At 45.2% G+C, this 19,773-nt stretch overlaps 1 protein-coding gene across 1 annotated transcript in view; it reads left to right on the top strand.

The window, feature by feature from the left end:
• The first annotated feature begins 307 nt into the window (after positions 1-307).
• LOC124232283 (cilia- and flagella-associated protein 221-like) overlaps positions 308-19,773 on the top strand; it is a 37,191-nt gene continuing 17,725 nt past the window's right edge. The window contains exons 1-9 of the mRNA XM_046649244.1: positions 308-464; positions 4,195-4,315; positions 4,398-4,509; positions 4,704-4,812; positions 7,376-7,463; positions 11,516-11,605; positions 12,949-13,047; positions 15,982-16,087; positions 18,004-18,134. Coding sequence (XP_046505200.1) covers positions 328-464; positions 4,195-4,315; positions 4,398-4,509; positions 4,704-4,812; positions 7,376-7,463; positions 11,516-11,605; positions 12,949-13,047; positions 15,982-16,087; positions 18,004-18,134 — 993 coding nt within the window. The 5' untranslated portion in view covers positions 308-327. The remainder of the gene's footprint in view (positions 465-4,194; positions 4,316-4,397; positions 4,510-4,703; positions 4,813-7,375; positions 7,464-11,515; positions 11,606-12,948; positions 13,048-15,981; positions 16,088-18,003; positions 18,135-19,773) is intronic.

Raw genomic sequence — 19,773 nt, 5'->3', positions numbered from 1 at the left:
CAATTAGCTTAAAGATTGTGGTTCTGGGAAGTAGTTGCTGACTCATTAATGCTGATTGATATGTGTGTTTGTGTAACTGACACAATCAGATGATTGTTGTAGAGCACTAATGGAGTAACTGGTAAATGAGATCAGTGTAAACATGCAGAAGTTGATTCATGTGTATTTAATGAAAAGACTATACAAAGATAATAGAAATGCTTGTGCTTGTCATGGGGAGAATGTGTGTTTGTGTGTGTCAGCCTCGTTGACCGGACTTCGCAAGGAGAGAAAGTATCATGTTTTCTCATTTCTTTCCTTCCAGGAGTAATTCCAGCTAATGGGAGGATGAACGTGACTGTGAAGTTTACACCCTTTCAGTATGGCACTGCACAAATGAGAATGCGCTTATGGATTTCACAGTTCAACTCTCAACCCTACGAATGTGTCTTCACGGGGACGTGCTGTCCCAACATGGCTCTGAAGTATGGCTGCTCTGGGATGTTTGGTTTATTCTTAAAACGTTTTTAAAAATCCAAGTCTTCCTTTCTTCCATTCTGTCTTTCTTCCTTGTAACAGAGTGCCATCAGCAACTTACTTAAGATGATGAACTTTTATAAAATACACCTTAAAATATAATAGTGATGCATAGACTCTCTCTATGCTTGTAGCAGTAGTTGCTTCTGCCGAGAGGGGAGGAGATGACAGAGAAAAAGCGGTCTTTGAGGGCTACTTTCTTTCTCTGATTAGTCTCAGTGCGCTGTTGGAATGTTTGACCATATATATGTATTACTGTCCATTCAAAAATTTACATCATGAGGCCGGAACAACATAACTATTTTCAAAGTTCCAATAGAACATTATAATTGAGTGCCTGCTGTTTGCAGTGACTATTGCAAAACCCCATGGGAAATGGTCCACACCCTGAAGATACTCACAACAGAGGGGCCAAATGAAGTCATGTGTAACAAGTGACCTGGACATAAGGCGAAAATGGAAATGTGCCCCATGGGAGTGTTTTTTAAAGCATCGTTAGCTTTCAAGTCAGAGTAAAGATGTGAAATGGGACAAAGTTTTACTTTGTAATAAATTTTTTCTGAACTTCTATTTCCATTTGAATGTGAGCTTGTATTTTTATATACTAATGGATCAAGTTAATGTTTGTTTAATATACATTATTTTTATAAAAATTAAAAGGAGAATTTATCACTGTATAAATACTAATCTTAGAAAACCCTCACAAACATTTTGAAAATGGTAAAGAAATATTTTGATTTTCCTCCTCTTCCCTTCATACACACATACAAATCACATATCAGCATCATTAGGCATATTAAAAGTGAAGTAACAACCTTAAATATGAACTAACTCCATGAGTTATTATATGTTTATATCGTGATTTCTTCCTCAAAATTCACAGCAGCCTAAGTCAACTATAGGATATTAGCGTGGCCCGGTGAACCCACATCCTGCAAGTAATCGTAGTAGAAATAAAGTCACTCAGGCAGTAAACAGGGAGCATTGGATATAAATACAAAACAGCTCTAATTTTTCTGGTGTCAGATAACTGGCTGAGCAAAATGCTGTTTGCCATCTCACGTCATGGGCTGCAATACGCAAATGGCTTTCTTAGAGACATCACTCGAGTTGGGTTATTGCTTATATGTCCTTCCATGGACGTGTTCTCAAATACAGGAGAGCTTTGTGTGGCAGGAGCACCACACAAACACAGGCGTATGCTACTTCTAAGCTATTGTATTTTGGTTTTCCAGCTAGAGTTTGGCATCTTATTTAGTGCCCTCTTGTCATTTGCAAGGGCTATGTCTCAAGGGCGTGTCTCCCCAGACTACGGATAGTACTAGAACATATAAATTCCACCAGAAGGAAAAAATTACCCTGGCCGCAGTATTCTCTGAAAGTTTCCTAGGTTGCTTTCTCATTTCAGAAGAGCGTGTGTGCTGGACTTTCTCACGTCCTAAATTCGGCACTGCCAAATTCCACCTGTGACTCTTTAGTTTATCACTGTCTCAGACCCCTTCATTTCCATCGTCAGCACTAGCAGTTAGATTTCTTAAGGAAGCTGGTTTTTAACACCCTCAGAAACTTTTTCTTTTCCTACTGTTTACAGCAGAGGGGATGTGGGAACTCTGCTGAGATGCGGATGCTGAGCTGCAGCTCACTCCCCAACCAAGCGCCTCCTCCCTGCACAGCACAGCCTGTCAGTCAGTGTGTGTCTCCCCAAAGGCCGTGGGCCTCTCAGGACGCTCTTACGCGGGCCATGTTAAATGTGGGATTGCTGGCACAGCGCCCACGTCGGGCAGTGGGGCCTGTTCAGTAGGTGCTCAGCAAACGTATATTGACCATATTGATGCCGTCAGAACGAATGCATGGAAGCATGTCCTTGTCTTATTTCTGTAACGTCCTGGACTTAGGTAATCCTATAACACAAGTCTTCACATATTCCTGCTTAAAGAAATGCTTCGTGGGTAACGCTAAGGAACATAACTTGGTTCTACTGCATCTCATGATAAGCAACTCCAGCAGCTTCTATAGGGATGTCAGCAGCACTGTCTGTACCTACAAATGTAGATTTGTCCAAAGGCAGTTTTCAGTTACAGAAAAAGTCTCAAACATTAGTCTGAATCACTCTTGCAAGATCTTGCTACAAACAGTGGGCATAATCATTCTTTTACTAGGAAGATAAATCAATGTAAGATTTTTTCAATTATTTTATTGAAGTCATGTCAGCTTATAACACTGTAATTTCAGGTGTCCATTATTACATTTCAGTTTCTGTGTAGACTGCATTGTGTTCACCACCAATAGTCTAGTTTTCATCCTTCACCACACGTATGTGCCCTTTTACCCCTTTCGTCCACCCTCCCATCCCCTTCCCCTCTGGTAACCACTAATCTGTTCTCCTTGTCCTTGTGTTTGTTTATCTTCCACATATGAGTGAAATCATGCAGTGTTTGTCTTACTCTGTGCGGTTTATTTCACTTAACGTAATACCCTCAAGGTCCATCCATATTGTTGCAAATGGCACGATTTTGACTTTTTTATGGCTGAGTAGTATTCCATTGTATATACATACCACATTTTCTTTATCCATTCATCAGTTGATGGGCACTTGGGGTGCTTACATGTCTTGGCTGTTGTGAATAGTGCTACAATGAATGTAGGGGTGCATATAGCTTTTTCAATTATTGATTTCATGTTCTTTGGATAAATACTCAGTGGTGCAATAGCTGGATCATATGGTAGTTGTATTTTTAACTTTTTGAAAAATCTCTTTTTTTTCTGTTTTCCATAATGGCTGCACCAGTTTGCATTCCCACCAGCAGTGTATGAGGGTTCCCTTTTCTCCACATTCTCTACAACACCTATTACTTCTCATCTTGATAATTATAGCCATTCTGACAGGTGTGACGTAATATCTCACTGTAGTTTTGATTTACATTTCCCTAATAATTAGTGATGTTGAACATCATTTCCTGTGCCCGTTGGCCATCTGTATATCTTCTTTGGAAAAATGTCTGTTCATTTCCTCTGCCATTTTTTGATTGGGTCGTTCTTTTTTGTTGTTGTTGAGTTGTATGAATTCTTTATATGTTTTGGAAATTAACCCCTCATCAGATATATGATTTGCAAATGTTTTCTCCCAGGTGGTGGGTTGTTGTTTCGTTTTGTTGATGGTTTCCTTTGCTAAAATGCAGAAGCGCTTTAGTCTGATGTAGTCCCATTTGTTTATTTTTCTTTTGTTTCCCTTGCCTGAGTAAACATGGTATTCAAAAAGATGCTGCTAAGACCGATGTCAAAGAGCTTATTGCCAATGTTTTCCTCTAAAAGTTTTATGGTTTCAGGTCTTACATTCAAGATTTTCTTAAATTTAGCTATTGAAAACTGACAGCCTAGAAATAAATTATGCTAGCCCATGAGAGCATTTTTCAGCCTGTCATGTTTTCCACTTGTTCTCTTCTTTGAGAATCTAAGGAAAAGGAGCCGTTGGCGGGCTATTTTGAAGTACGTGATTATACACTGGTGGACTGAGATTGCATTTCTTTTAATTGACCCAGTTTTAGCACACAGCTTGATTCTCAGCTTAGCTGTAGTAATTAATGGACTGTAAGTCATGGCATTATCAGACGGAACACAAAAATAGGAGCCTTGAGTCATTGGATTCTATACTAATTGAATATCTGTCTCAAACTATAGATTAGAAGAATTCAAAAGGCTGAATGCTCTTTCTAAGAAAGTAGACATCCCTCCAGAAAAGGCAATGACACGTATAAACTTTCACCGACGGCCAGCCCAGACGAAGCCTCCAAAGCTTAAGGTGAGGTGGGCTCCGTGCTGAGCAGGATGGAGGGAGGGACGGAGAGGCAGAATAACGAGTTTCCCTCCTGATTTGCTCCCAGGAAATTGAATATCAGAACTTGAGATTTCCAGTAGACTTATCAAATCCATTTGCTGTGGCAACCGTTTTAAACCAAGAACCAGGAAAATTGAAGATTAAAGAATTAAGAGAAGGTACCCAGCTGGCCCACCGTCAGTCAGCCCCTGGGCAGAATAGGAGAGGATTACTGCTCGTCACGTGTGCTGTTTATGGGCGAGACACAACCTTGTCAGGGCGCTCTGAGGTTTTGCTGTTAGAAATTGTTTTTCTCTCGGCCAACGATTGTGTTTTGGTTACTGGTATAATCATTGTTTGCTCCTTCCCTCAGTTTTGGACCAAGGCAATGAGATTTCAAGGGCAAGACAGATGAAGGAAGCACTCTTTGAACAGAAAGTCAGACGGGACACTTATGAAGAGATCAAAAATCACCTTAAGTGGTAAGTGTTGAGCAATGATTTGTATCAAGTGACAGTCCAATGTTTTTAGTAATGGCGTTTTATACCTAAGGCACAATGAAATGTAATGAGTTTTAATGCCCTTCGAAAATTTGATTATTCTCTCCCCTCTGCACGGCCTTGTATTTCAGAATGAAGTTTCTGTTAGGAATAGATCAATGTGACCAACCATGCTCTTTCCTCAGTGTGACCAGACAGTGGCAGAATCAGAGTGAACTGTGGGAGGAGCTGGGACACTGCTCCTTGCTGGCCACTGCTGCCAGTACCCCTCTTGCTCCAGGACAGAGCTGGGTGACGCAGGCGCCCCAAATCTCGCCCCACCGTGAGCCCCCTGTGCCCTGTGCTGTGTGCCCCAAGGGCCTTATGGGGAGCCTGGCTCCTACACTCAAAGTAGAGCCCTTTTCACAGTTTTTTACCAGATCATACCAGGCGTATCCGTGTATACAGTTTCAGCGAAAGTAAACTTGAAACACTCTTGAATTGAGCTAAAAAAGAGACTCCTGGGAAAGGCCTTTGAGAGGCTGCCTCATCCATGCCCCTGCTTCCATGCTTCCCAGACAGACAGAACTCACCCTGAGCTGAGGACCTTCCCAGGTGTCTCCCACCCTGTCACCCTGCTGGCACGAGGGCGTGCCCTTTATTTCCCTCTGCGACAGTGTGGGTCTCTACTCAGGGTCTGGCCTCAAGTATGCCAAGTAACTCAAGGTCATTTAAAAAATACTCTTTTCCTGTTATAAAAAATGGACACGTTGTCATTGTAGAAAACCTGAAAAATATTTTTTTTATTTTTTAAATAAATATTTTAATTTTTTTTTGAAGTATAGAGAGGGGAAAAAACCACTATAGTGCAATGATCACTGTCACCACTGGTATATTTCCTTCCTTCTATGCTTTTTTGTAACATACTTGAAATCACATCCTAAATTCAATTTCGAATGCTGGATTGTTCACTTAATATTTTCTCCCTTTTTGTTGAAAGATTTTAAATCTGCAAGTAACACCCATATACGCTTGACGTAGTTTCCTCAGTTGTTAACTTTGTGCCACATGCACTTCCCCTCACTCTCTATGTGTACACACATTTGTGCACGCGTGCACAGATGCACACACGTCCTTTATTTTCCTGAACCATTTGAAGTAAGTTGACGATACCTTGAGGCCTAAAGACTGTCGCATGTAGCCTAAGAACAGCACGTGCTCCAGCGTTACCGTAACTACTTCTAAGAAATTTAACATTGATACAATATGAAATAATCAGCCACGTTCAAATTTACCCAGGCGTCCCAATACTGCCCTTTTTACCTGGGCTTTTTGTCTGTGGAGAGGAGGGATCCAGGGTCCAATCAAGGATTATACAATTTGTGTTTGGTTTTCATGTGTCTTTAGTCTCCTTTAATCTAAACCAGCTCTCCAGACACCCCCTCCCCTTTCTAAATCCTAGCTACCTATTTATTTTGAACAGGCACCAGGCTCCATGATAGACACATTACGTACCAGAGTTTTTAAAACTGTGACAAAATTCACATAACATAAAATTCATCATTTTAACCATTTTAAAGTGTACAACGCAGAGGTTTTAGTATTTTCACAATGTTGTGTAACCATCATCACTACTTAGTTCTAGAACATTTGCATGACTCCAAAAAGAAACCCCATGCCCATTAAGCAGTCACTCCTCAGTCCACTTTCCCCCCAGCCTCTGGCAACCGCTGATCTACTGTCTATCTCTATAGATTTGCCTACTATACACATTTCATATAAATGGAATTGCACAATATAGGGCCTTTTGTAACTGACTTCTTTCATTTAACAGGCTTTTAAGTTTGTTCCACATCGTAGCATCTGTCAGTACTTCATTCCTCTTTACGGCGGAATAACATTCCATTGGGTGGACATAGTACGTTTTGTTTATTCATTCATCAGTTGACAGACATTTGGGTGGTTTCCACCTTTTGGCTATTATAACTAATTCTGCTATGAACATTTAATTACAAGTTTTTGTGTGATCATATCTTTTCGGTTCTTTTGGCTGTATACCCAGGAGTGGAATTGCTGGGTCACGTGGTAACTCTATGTTTGACTTTTTGAGGAGCAGCCAAACTGTTTTCCATGGTGGCTGCACCATTTTACACTCCTATCATCAGTGTGCAAGGGTTCCAATTTGTCTACATCCTTGGCAATACCTGTTACTTTCCTTTGTTATTAGTATCATCATCATCCTCCTCATTATAGCCATCTTAGTAGGCGTGAAGTGCTGCATCACCATGGTTTTGATATGCATTTCCCAATGTCTGATGATGTTGAGCATCAAGATTTTCTGTTCACAAATATTTTAGTGCATGTCACTAGAAGATAAGCTTCCTTTTGCAGAGCACTTTGTTCATCTTGGTTATATTGTTGAAGTGTCTACGATGTCTCTCCCCCGTGGTGTCTCCTCTGATATCTCAGCCTCCCTTTTCAGTGGTGGAGTATCGCTAAGACACTCCATCCTAAAGTTGACAATGGTATTCTGATGGGTTCTGAAAGTTGGGTTTTTTCTCCCTAGGCAAGTGCACCTTGGTAAAGATCAAATGTCTTTTAAATTTAAAACAGACCTTACTGAAGAGTGGCAAAGAGTAAACACCAAATATAAGGTCAGAATTACTGCTAATTTGATAATCATTTATTTCACTGAATATTTTGAATTCCTGTTACATGCAAGATGCCATGTCAAGAGGAAGAAAACTTCTAGTTTAGTTGGGAGGGGAGAAGGCTGATGACAAGTTAGTTGTTAACATAAATCAAGGCTGCTGTAAGTGTCACGAGAGCCCTCTACTAAGCATTATGGGGATTCAGATCCAAAGAGGAGAGAGAGGTCATCTAATTGGAAAGCTTCCTGGAGGACATGGTATAATTTTGAAAAGTAGTAAAGAGGACAGAGAGGAATTCAGTTCAGAGGGAGGGAAAGGCTCAAATTCTGGCTGGAATTCTGAGCACGAGGTGCACCCGTCCCATGATCTGCAGAGCGTGAAGGTCAGAGAGACCCACAGACAGTGACCAGGAGCCACCCCAACACCAGATACACACACAAGTTCCAAGTCAGAGATGCTCAAAGGGGCTGAGCAGAAAGGGGAAAACTGAGGGAGGGGCCGTACCTGGGTCGCCAAGGCAGCACCTGTAAGTTCAGGGAGAGGGAGGGTGGACACGGGACCTGTGGGACTGGGCGAAACCCCTGGGCGCACCGTGGCGTGAGAGACATTGTTACACGCAGGACGGGTGCAGAGAACCCCGGGGACAGGTCCATAAGGACTGAAGCACACGACACACATGGGGCAGAGGAGAGAGGATCCAGCTTGGGCTTCGTGTCACAGGGGCTTGGACTTAATTGGTAGGATTTGTGGAACCATCACATATTTCTTAGTTTGCAGGGGCTGCAGTAACAAAGCACCACAGGCTGGGTGCCATAGGCAACAGAGATTTATTTCCTCACAGTTCTGGAGGCCGGAAGTCCTAGATGGAGGTGTTGGCACAGTGGCTTCCTTCTGAGGGACGTGAGGGAAGGATCCGTTCTCTTCTTAGCTTGTAGATGACCGAGTGCCTCCACATTGTCTCCTTTCTCTTCTTGTAGGACACTAGTCACATCAGATTAGGGCCCACCCTAATGACCTCATTTTAACTCAATAACCTTTTTAAAGACCGTATCTCCAAATACAGTCACCTCCTGAGGTACCAGGGTTAGGATTTCAACATATGGAGCTTGGAGGGACACAATTCAGCCATAACACGTAGATTTAAGCTGGGGGTGTGAGCTTCCCACACTCGGCACTGCACACGCGGGCGGGGGTAGGAGGGGCTGGGGAACAACACTCTGTTGTCAGATATGAATGCATTTCTCATATGGAATACATTTTTCTTCCTATTTGGAGTCCAAATAAGATATTTGAATAAATATGTCTTATTTTCTTTATTTTTCATAAGACAAGCAAAAGAATGTACAATCATTACATTGGTAAATCGTAGCATTCAGGAAAAGCACACATTAGATTGGCATTTAAACGTAGTGTGATGTGTTCAGATTCTTTGCATGGGATTTTAAAAACAAAATATCAAGTATTTTCCTCAGCCCCACGAGGGAATGATTTTTTCTGTTTTCAAGATGAAGGTGATACAGACGTGGCAGAGCAGGTCAGTGTGCGAGTTAAGGCTGTAACTGCCAGCGTTTGGTTGACAGGCAGACCCAGCCGTTGATTCGTTTAGTGAACGCCCGTTGTATGGAAGATTCTGTGCTAGTGAATAAGCCACGGTCTCTGCGCTCGAGAAGGTCACAGTCCAGAAGGGGCTGCAACATTAAGAGAGGATTTAAAGTGCTAAGGGCACGGATAGAGTTGAACTTGTAGATAAATGGGAGGTGAGGGGTAAGGAGAGCGAGAAGGTAGAGTGATGCCCAGGTTTGCAGCTTGGGTGCATGGTGGTGGTTTTACGTGAAATCTCAGAGACAGAAGAAAAGCTGGCTTAAGGGGAAGATGAAAAGTTTAATTTGGGACATGTTACATCTGGGGTGACTGGGGTCATCCAGGTGGCGGCTGAAGGAACAGAGCTGGAGACAGAGACTTGGGAGTGGGCAGCATCGAGGTAGAGATTGAGAGCACGGAACAAGCGTGGTGACCTGGGGAACATGAATAGTGTGAGAAAGGCAGCAGCTCATGGCAGGAAATCTGGAGAACTTCTTACTTAAGGGGAGGGCAGCAGGACCACTAAGGAGACAGGAGAGGAATGGTCAGGGAGGTCAGAGGTCAGAGGTCCAGAGAACACAGAGGAAGCAGCCCGGGAGGGATCAGTCAAGTGCGAGGGCTCCAGGACAATAAGGCCTGAAAAGTACACCTTCGATTGGGTGGATTGGAGGTCCTTGTGTGCCTCAGGGATAGCGATTCCAGTAGATTCGTGGAGGTAAAATGCCAAATTGTAATGGCTTGAGGAATGTGTAGATGTGAGTCGATAGTTGAGAAGTTGAGATGAGTAATGACATGGACCATTGTGGGGCGAGGGGTCAAGGCAGGGGTTTTTGAGGTGCAAGAACTTGAGCACATTATAGGCTGAGGGCAAAGAGCAATCACGGAGGAAAAGGTTGAAGAAGCTTGGGAAGAGGCCGTGGTCAGAGGAAAGATGGGGTCTGAACAGGAGGAAGGACTGGAGAAGCCGAGGAAGGACGGACTCGGGGTACAGTCAGGTTTGCATGCAGAGAGGGGTCTGTAGAAGGCTGTGTGTGTGGCCTTGTCTTCCGGCTGATCCAGGAAGCAAGGCCAGCTGCAGAGACTGTGCTGAACAGGGACTGGAGAGGGGCCAGGGGTAGTGGTGAGCATTTGCACAAGTGAGTGAGGGGAGCTGGAAACGAGCCATCACATCCTTAGGATCACTCACCAGGACCCCGAGGCCCCAGCATAGTAGGAGAGCAAGTGTTGCAGGGACCTGACTGTGTGTCCAGGAGATTTTACTGGCTGCTGAATCCTGGCAGGTGGCCCAGTGGCAAGAAAAACCTGGAGGCCAAGGCATATGGTAGAAAACCAGAAAAAGAGAGCTGGATGGAGGATGTGGGGGAGTCAGCGTTGTAGCTGGACAGCACGAACCATCAAGGATGACGAGCTTTTACTCAGAGGAGACGGTCAATAATCCTAAATTCTGAGATGTTCGTTATAAATGAGTAGAGTCTTGATAAAGATATCAGAAATCTCCCTCCTCTTTCTTCTACTAACAACCTCTTTGCCAATCCCTCTTTAAATTGCCTGTTTTATTTTACTTTTAGTGGGGAGGTGTGGGGTGTGGTCTGAGTCTCTCCCCATGAAATCTGTATTTGAATCTGAGGTCCACGGTCTCAAACTCAACTTCCTGATATGTGCAAATCAGAGCTAGACAGCTCCCCACCTCGGCGACAACAATAGAACTCTCTTACTTCTGAATAGGGTGTTAATGTGGTGATCAGAATAGATGTCTTTCAGTGAAGTCTCTAAAAATGATTGTGAACAATGTACCTAAGAGCCAAGCTAGTTTTAGAAGTCACCTAACAAACAAATATGAAAAACCGCAGGTAGACAAAAGCTAACAAGTTTTTGCAGTTTGCACGGCCCCCTTTTCCATGGAGGCATGTGGGTGTCGCCACTGACCCAAGCCCAGCCTGCCTTCCTGGGAGTGACCCGTGACCCCTGGGGAAGAGGAAAGAGCTCAGGGGCCATCGGGGAAGGGAGCAGCCTGGGGGACGCTCACTCCAGGGAAGAGACAGACCCGGTCCACCACCGGGAAAGGGGAGGAACCACGTGCCTTTGTTACAATCTGGATAATCAGCTCAGAGGGGCTTAAAACTTCACTGGGACATTAAGTTTCTTTAAAATGAAAGCTCTATACTCCCATGGTTACATGGTTTCCTGAAATCCTTTCTGTGAGTTTTAAATGCCTCAGAAATCGTTTCCAGAGACACTGTCCTCTAATTACAAAAAGAAGGTATTGGGTTTGTGCCTCTATAGAATATCCCTGTGTTTAAACAGTAAGTGTGATCATAACGATCATTATAACCTACTTCCGTCACCACCACTCCCAACGGGAACTCCATGGGTGGGTTTGTCCAATTGCTTAATGGGTTTCTGCCAGTTTTAAAGAGAAATAAAGTTGGTACACTTGTATTCAATTTTAATGTTTTTGATGATTAAAAACCCAGCTGGATAGAGGAGATCCTGTTTTGGATGAGGAATTTCAGCGACTCAAGACAGAAGTTAACCACACACGGGTTGTTCGCAATCTGAAAGAAGTGGGTAACTTTCCTTTCCTTGAAATCTAATTATTAGCAGCTCTTTATATGCTTATTTTTAAAACGCTAAACAGTTTTATAGAAATCCTTTTACCAAGGGACATTTAATAATTTTTAATGTGCTTACACTTGCAGAGTGTTTTTTCTTACGTATTGCGAGTAAAGCATCAAAACTCGTAATTAATGCTTCCCTTGAAATGAACGGCATTATATACTTTGGCTCCTCCTTTCCACCCCTCTACTTTCTCCTTCTTGATCTCTTTTTTTGTTTCCCTTTGCTCTGCAAGCCCATCTGCGGGTGCTCCTGGTGAGTCCCTGGGCCTCTGTTCCTTGCCCGGTCCCCTTGTGGGAAGGGTACAAGACAGGAGGTCAGAAGCCAGAGTTCTGGTCCCAGCTCTACCACCGATTTGGGACCTAGGAGAAGCCCTCTTAGCCTTGAAGCCTCAGTGTCCTCAAACCTAGAATGGGGACAGTAGCCCCTCCATCTGAGCATCTCTGTCATATAATTGTTTCTGGTTAAAACCCCAATTTTTAATTTCAACAATGAAGCAATTCTTCCTAATCTCCCCCACCTCCATCATTCCCGCTTTTCTTTTCTGGGTTTGCCACATCTGAATTATTTCTACCTCTTTTCTTCTCCCCACATTTAGTTTGGCCACGAAGTCTTGCCATAGCTCTTCCACAAGGCCACACCCAAGCCCGGCCTTCGTGGCTCACCCTCAGCTAATCCAACAGCTTGTTTGTTCCTGTATCCGCCCCTCCTCCCTCTCCTCTCCAGCCCACTGCGTGGGCCAGCGTGAGATGAGTTCACTTCTGATGCCTTTTCCTTCATATCGTCTCCCTGTTCGAGAAGCTCCAGTGCCTGAGGCTGTGGCAGGCGTCCTTTCCTCCACATTCATTTACTGACCTATGCACACTGCACTCCATACGCAGGCCTGTGCTGGTGCTCGGTGCAGGGCCGACCAAAACAGTCCTCGTTCTCCGCGAGGATCCCACAGCCCACTGTTCTCGATTCTGGATGCCGTGCCAGCGCCCCCCATGTGGCATTGGTTTCTGTGTGTCTTTATTCTTCTTCCTCAGGGTCACATGTGTTTCCTTGAGCTTCCCTAACCAGACTGTAAATCTCTTAAAACCCAAATCTTGTCTTCCACTTTTGACCCCCAACCCAAGAAGTATTCCCTATAATGCTATGTACACTAAACGTGCTTAATAAATGCTCATTAAATGGCAGGACAAATAAATAATAACTTGATTTGGGATCAAACTCTAAAACATTTTTATTAAATGTTTATGCCAGGAGTTAAAATTTAAATCGAAGATGTGTCTATATTTTGTGTTCACAGAAAATCCAGGAATTTCATCCCAGTTTTGATCCACTCACGAATAATACTTGGGTCAACAGGTTCAGGGCGCAAAGACGGTTTCAACAAGCAGCACGCAAGGTAAGTCTCAGGACCAGACTGAAACCGCAATGTGTTTAGTCATCAGCACAGGGAAATTGAACGGTGAGGTTGTTATAACAGCTTTATTGAGATATAATTCACATGCCATAAAATTCACTCTTGGAAACTGGACGATTCAGTAGTTTTCAGTGTATTCACAGCAGCACTGTCTAACCTTAGACCATTTTTATCGCTGCACAAAGAACCCGCGTTCCCGCGAGCAGCCTCTCGCTCCCGCAGTCGCTGCACCGCTCGTCTGCTTCCTGCCTCCGTGGATTTGCCTCTTCTGCACATTTGGCAGAAATGGGATCACACACACACGGCCTTTCGTAGCTGGCTTCTTTCTCTTAATGTGTTTTCGAGGTATGGATGTCCCACATTTTGTTTATCCATCCTTGGAAACATTTGGGTTGTTGTCACTTTTTGGCTGTTATGAATAATGATACTGTGAACATTTGTGTACAATTTGTGCACATGCGTTTTCAATTCTCTTGGGTATATATATCTAGGAGTAGAATTGCCAGGTCATATGGTAACTCTAGAACAATTGGATGTTGATCAGTTATTTCTAGAAAGGACAATTGAGAATTCCTGTGGAATCCTGTCTCTAACATCCAGGCTTATGGCTTCCCCTTCACGGTGTCATCTCACTGCTGTGCCTTCTTCACCCTCACGCTGGTCTTCCACCCAGCACATTGCGAGCCTCCAGTGGCTTCCTGTGATCAAAATAAAATGACCTCTTAGCCTTGAATGCCAATAAAGGGTGGAAGGTGAGCCGCTGGTCTGGCTGCACCCACACCCCCTCCAGCTGCCTCCTGTTCTCTAGGTTGTCTCAGTCCTTGTCTTCTTCCAAACACACCAGCTCATTCCCTGCTACAAACCTGTGTTTCTGCCCCTTGCCCATCAACTGAGATGCCATTCCATCTCCATCTGTCAGTGACTGTCCTTTGAGCCAGCGCAGTCTGCCTTTCCTCCAAGAAACAGTCCTTGTAAGCTTCAGCACTTAGCGATCTCTGTGGTGCCTCTTGCATCATATGCTGCCTGTAGATCTCTTGTCCTTGCCACTAGAGTGGCTCCCTCGGTGGGCAGAGCCGCCCCTCAAGCAGGGGAGAGCAGTGGTAAAGACTTGGACTCTGGAGCCAGACTGCCCGCCCTTAATTCTTGGTGCTACTTCTTAGGAGCTTTCTGATCTTGGACAAGTTACATAACCTCTGGGCCTCTGTTTCCCCATCTGTAACTGAGGATGACAGTAAGACCTGTCTCACAGGGTTGTCCATGAGGATTAAATGTGTGAATACATACAGGGGACTCCAAAGTTTATGGTACCAATGATCTTTCCAGCAGCGCTTTCAGCCGGGACTGTTGACGGTCCAGGCAGAGGCAGAGCTTGCTGCATCAATGACCTGCTCACCAACCTCCAAGGCCCCATGGAACCCGCATCCCTGCTGAAGTCTTGGTGGGCTCTGTGTATATGCAGAACAGAGGTGCCGCAAGATGCTGACTGTGAGGAGAAAAGTGGTGCAAAGAGGCAGCACGAAGCTGTGCTCTGAGGGAAGAGAGCACAGCTGCCAACAACGGGCAAACAGCAGCAAGATACTGGCCGGGCTGGCTTCCCACTAATGGGACCACCCTGGACATTCTGGAGAAAACCCTCCAGCTTGAAAAAAGTACCGTCCGCAGCTACATGCTTCACTCTGAGTGATGGCTCAGTCTTGTGCTCACACTCCCCAGCAAGTACTGTCAGTTCGGTGTGCAAATATAGTCCCAGCCTGATGACTTCCAGCCATCTCCTCAGCTCAGCCACCCCCTCATCTCTCACCTGGACCACTGCAACAGATCTTCCTGCTTCCCGTCCCCACACAGCAGCCAGAGTAGTACCCCCAAAGCTTGAAGATGGTAATACCTCTCCCCTGGCGAAACCCTCCAAAGGCTTCACATTGCAGTTAGAATCAGACGCACAATTTTTATCAAGGCTACACAACCACATGGATTTCTCTCTGTCCCTTAAACCATCTCCTTGGTTTCTGAATCAGGATCTTTGTATTTGCTTGTTCCTCTGGCCAGAACTCTCTTCCCAAGATCATCGTCGTTGATCATCCTTCAAGTCTCAGATCAAAGCTCACCTCCTCCGAGCGGCCTTCCCTCATCATCCCTGCCAGTCCGACCCCCTTCAGCCCCTCAGTCATGCCCTCATGCATTTACTGTCTTTTATTTTCTTCATGGCGTTCACCATGTTTATTTGGTCAAGTGTCTGTTGCCATCCCACCCCCACCCATACACACACACAGGAACATTGGCTCCCTCGGGCAGCACGTGGTCTGCCTCCTGTATCTCCAGGACCTTGCACAGAACTGGCCACACAGTAGCCACTTGATAATATTTGTTAACAAGAGAGTCCTTTACAGGATGGAAAGGAGTGTTAATCATGGCATGAAGGGTCCCCTCAGCCACAGCTCTGTGCACAGGGAGTGCTCACCTTCATTAGCATCTGCTCGGAATGCAGAGCACAGCGGTGTACGCTGAGCACTGCCCAAAGTCCAGAGCCCTATTTCTACAGAATCGCCCCTTCAGTTTGTCCCTCAATTCTGCAGCTAACACAGCGGGAGCGTTACTATTCACATGTACCGAAAAGAAAGAACGTAGAACTAGTCATTCTTTCCACCCTGGAAATAGAGAAAACCAGAGCTCATAAATTGGGTGGGACAAGGCCAAATGGCAACCTGGTCTTTTTTTGTATTCAGGCAGGTCAGTGTTACCCAGACCTTGACGTCCCCATGGCCTCAGCCTAGGGCAGCGTGCCACTCTCCCTGTGAATTCTGACTTAGAGTGGTGGCCTCAGCCCTTAGTTGTGGTTGGGGAAAGTGAGTTAAATTGAATGCCAAAATGAGCATGTACCGATTAATAATTTGAGATCATTATTCTTTCTAATTCCAGATCATGGTTCATCAACGACTACTCAGTATGTTGAGTGCTGTTCATGACATGGACAAAGGGACCATCCTCAGAAGGCTCACTAAAGGACAACAGTCAATAGCACCAGGTAAAGTACAGCTGTGAAGAATCGCAACGCCTTGACCAGTAAGTCCTCTGAGCACGAGGTTTCTTTATAATGAAGTTAGCTGTGTAGAAATAAAATATTTTCATGAATCAAATGCATTAGTTTTTTTTATGGGTACTGTAACAGATCACCCCAAACATAATGGCTTAAAACAACACGGATTTACTATCTTACAGTTCTGGAGGTCGGAAGTCTCAAGTCAAGGTGTCAGCAGGGCTGGTTCCTTCTGGAGACTCCAGGGGAGAGTCTGTTCCTGGCCTTTCCCAGCTTCTGGAGGCCACCTGCCTTCCTTGGCTTGTGGCCCCTTCCTCGCATCACTCTGACCTCTTGCTTCAGTCGTCACGTCTCCTTCTCTGACGCTGACCCTCCTGTCTCCCTCTTCTGTGGACCCTGTGATTACCCTGGGCCCACCTGGATTCCCTGGGACACTCTCCCCATCTCAAGACCGTTAACTTAATCACATCTGCAAAGTCCCTTTTACCATGTGAGGTGACGTAGTTACAGGTTCTGGGGAACAGAATGGGGACACCTTGGAGGGGCCATTATTCAACCCACCAGTGACAAATCAGACCTCCATGGCAGCTTTGGCTGAAATACCTGCCCAACTGGTAGTAGGCAGGGTCACCCGACCTGACCAAGTTGTAATCTCATTGAAGGGTGGCGGTGGTTCAACCTCCTGTTTTGTGCCCTCTGTTCTTTCTTGTCACCCAAGAGAATAAGATAGTCATCATTTATACTGTCGATTGGCTGCATCTTGTCTCAATCTAGCATTTGCACATAAAGTTTTTTATATTGTATGATCTTTGCTACTTAAAGAACTTCCCATCCTCTGATCCCCAGGGTGGCCGGGGCTGACACCCACTCTCAGTAGATTCTGGGAGCCCAAAAGCCATGTCCTGTATTCTCCATCGGTGGCTCGTGTGCAGATCCACAGGCAGGCCCTGATCCTCTGGCACTCTTCCTCCCCTCCCGAGCCTGAGCCCCTGAGCCTGGCTCCACTTCCCTGCCCCCAGGAGCAGCCCCTCTCCTCCTCTTCCTCCAGGACCCAGAGGGGTACTTTGTTTTTCATAGCACTGTGTTGATTTTTAATTTTTTTTTTACTTAGTCCAGTGCTGTTTATTAAGTCCATCATCAGAGGCAAGAAAAGACTTCCATTCATTGCCAAGGGGGTGGGCTGAGCTCCACCAGGGGGGGGGGGGGCTGGTGGGGGTGCTCGGAGCCCCGCAGAGCACAGGCAGTGGGCGGGCCCTTCAGTCCGGTCACACCAGCAGGACCCCATCCCTCCTCCACGGGTAGTGCCCCAAACCAGGGCCGGGGAGCGAGACCAGACAGCCCCAAGGGAAGGAGGGGCCCGGGGGCCTCAGGCTCAGGCCCTCGGTCCCCAGCAGCACCCCCTCCCCTCTGCTTCCTCTCCTTTAAGATCCAGTGGGTATTTTGTTTTTCATAACATTTTATTGCATTTTAATTATTCTTTTTTCCCTCCTTTATTATTTCTGTCTCTGGTATTCAAGCTTCTAATAAAGAAACTCTTTTAAAAAAATGCTGTAACATTTACCTGTGAAGTATGTATGGATACCTGGAAAATGTCTTCAATATGATTCTTTAATTTAATCTTTTTCTTTGCTAACGGGGACAGGGAATATTCATCAGAGATACTTTCATTTGGAATTATTGTTTTTTAGAAGCAAAAGTAAAATAAAATTTTAAAAAATTGGAGTGGCTGTTGAGGTAAAGAACAAAAGAGAAAATAAAAATGGGTCTAATACATACATCCAACGATATTCTTTTGGAAATGCTGTGTGGCAAGTACCCACTAATTCAATAAGCAACCACAGACGGTGGTTTCACAGAGAAATGCCTTAAGAACGCCCCAAAAGTGCTGTTTGTTTCACCCGTAGACAAGAGTCCCTCCAGATTTCTGCCGCTGATCGGTCACGACGATTATTCCAGGCGGTTTTCGGTGTCGCCCAGGGAAGTCCTGCCCTTCGCCTTCCCGTCCCACAGTGCTCCTCAGGACTCCAACGAGTTGGTGGGTGCTGCGAGGCTGGGGGTGGGGCCTGGGCATGATCGGATGGTTGTGAGGCAGAGATAGTTGTTGGGCTCAGTCCCTTCACCTCCGCCTCAGAGGCTCCCAAGGGAGACCTGTGCCCAGGGAATTGTGACCAATGGGAAACCAGATATCAGCTACTGCCACCTGCCTGGCACCTGATACGCCTGTGCAGAGCTCCTGGGTAAACTGGGCTGGGTCCTTCCTGGCCTGGAACCCAGCAAGAGCCCTGAGCCCCGCCTGACTGCCTGGGAACCAGGCCTCACAGCAGACGGGCAGACAGAGAAACAAGACGGCCTGGCCTGGCCCCAGGAGACAGGCCCTGCTCAGCTGACGGAGAGGCCAGAGAAGGGCAGCCCCCAGGTCCATGACCTGACCTAGGAATGAGGGAACATGGCCCCAGAATCTCACAATCTAACCCATCAGACTCAGAATTCCTCCTCTCTCTCTCTCCCTCTCTCTCTTTCTCTCTCTCTGTGTCTCTCAGTGGCAAGAGGCATGACAGTTCATCCCTCTTGCCCCATGGGGCACTAATGCATTATAGGAAATGCGGTAGCTAACCTTACACTGCATTTTCCATGAGTTGGGCAGTGTCTTAATGCTTCAGTTGTATCAGTTGACTTCCTCTTCAGTAAATCTACGTGGTAAGATTATCATCTACAGATGAGGAGGAACCTGAGGCATAAGGTCACATAGCCAGTAATAAAATGTTGCCCAAGTTAAGTAGTTAGCAATAAAAAGTGTGTTTAAATTGATACTGAAAGTACATATACAACATAATTCTTTTAGTTTCAAAGAATAAACTTGCCATTCGCATCCTATCGGGTGCGTTAAGCATTGCAGGTTAATCCTCTCAAGGGTTACAGAACTGACTTTAGAAATTCCATGTGTTTTTTGCATTAGATAATTAAACAACTTAAAAGATCAGAATATTTAGCTCCTAGGAAAAAATAAATCTGTGATTTTTAAGCAATAATAAATATCTGGCAGTCAATAATTAGCGGAGTGGACAGGATGGAGGGATGAAGAGAGAGCATCACTGTGCTGGGGGCCCAGCTCCTTGTTTTGGTATAGTTCAAAGCTTACACATTTCACTTGATATTTTAGTTAGTTCTGTAAAGATTTCTCTGTTGCTCAGGGTTGATGAAAAACAGAATTCTCAGCATTCTTGTCTATAAAGAATTTTTTAGTTCCATAAATACTATATTTCATCGATTCTAAGATCACTTTTTTCATATTTAGCATCTTTGAAATTGAGAGATGTCTTATAATTGATGGCATGTTAGCACTGTATCCTATTAATTTAATGATGGTGTCTTAGATTAGGTGAAATACCGTATTTATTGAGTGCCCATAAAATGTCAGGCGCTGGTCCAGGTGCTCCGGTGTCCAAGCAGATTAGCATGCAGGAGGGTCATTAGGTAGTGCTTTGGGATGGGACCTGTGGAGGGGACGTGGCGGGGGCAGGAGTACACAGAGCGACGCAGGGCGGCAATCCTGACAAAGGCCTCGCTGAACTCCTGAGGGGCTCCAAAGCTGGGACAGTGAGAGGACCTGGCCTTTACATCTTCGCTTCAACCTGTCACTGGAGGCGGGCTGCCCAGGACGGGCACGTGATGAG

This window comes from Equus quagga, unplaced genomic scaffold (assembly GCF_021613505.1).
Source record: "Equus quagga isolate Etosha38 unplaced genomic scaffold, UCLA_HA_Equagga_1.0 HiC_scaffold_4311_RagTag, whole genome shotgun sequence".
Classification (NCBI taxonomy): Eukaryota; Metazoa; Chordata; class Mammalia; order Perissodactyla; family Equidae; genus Equus; species Equus quagga.
Note: the sequence above shows the minus strand (reverse complement) of the source record. Positions and strands in the feature narration are given on the sequence as shown.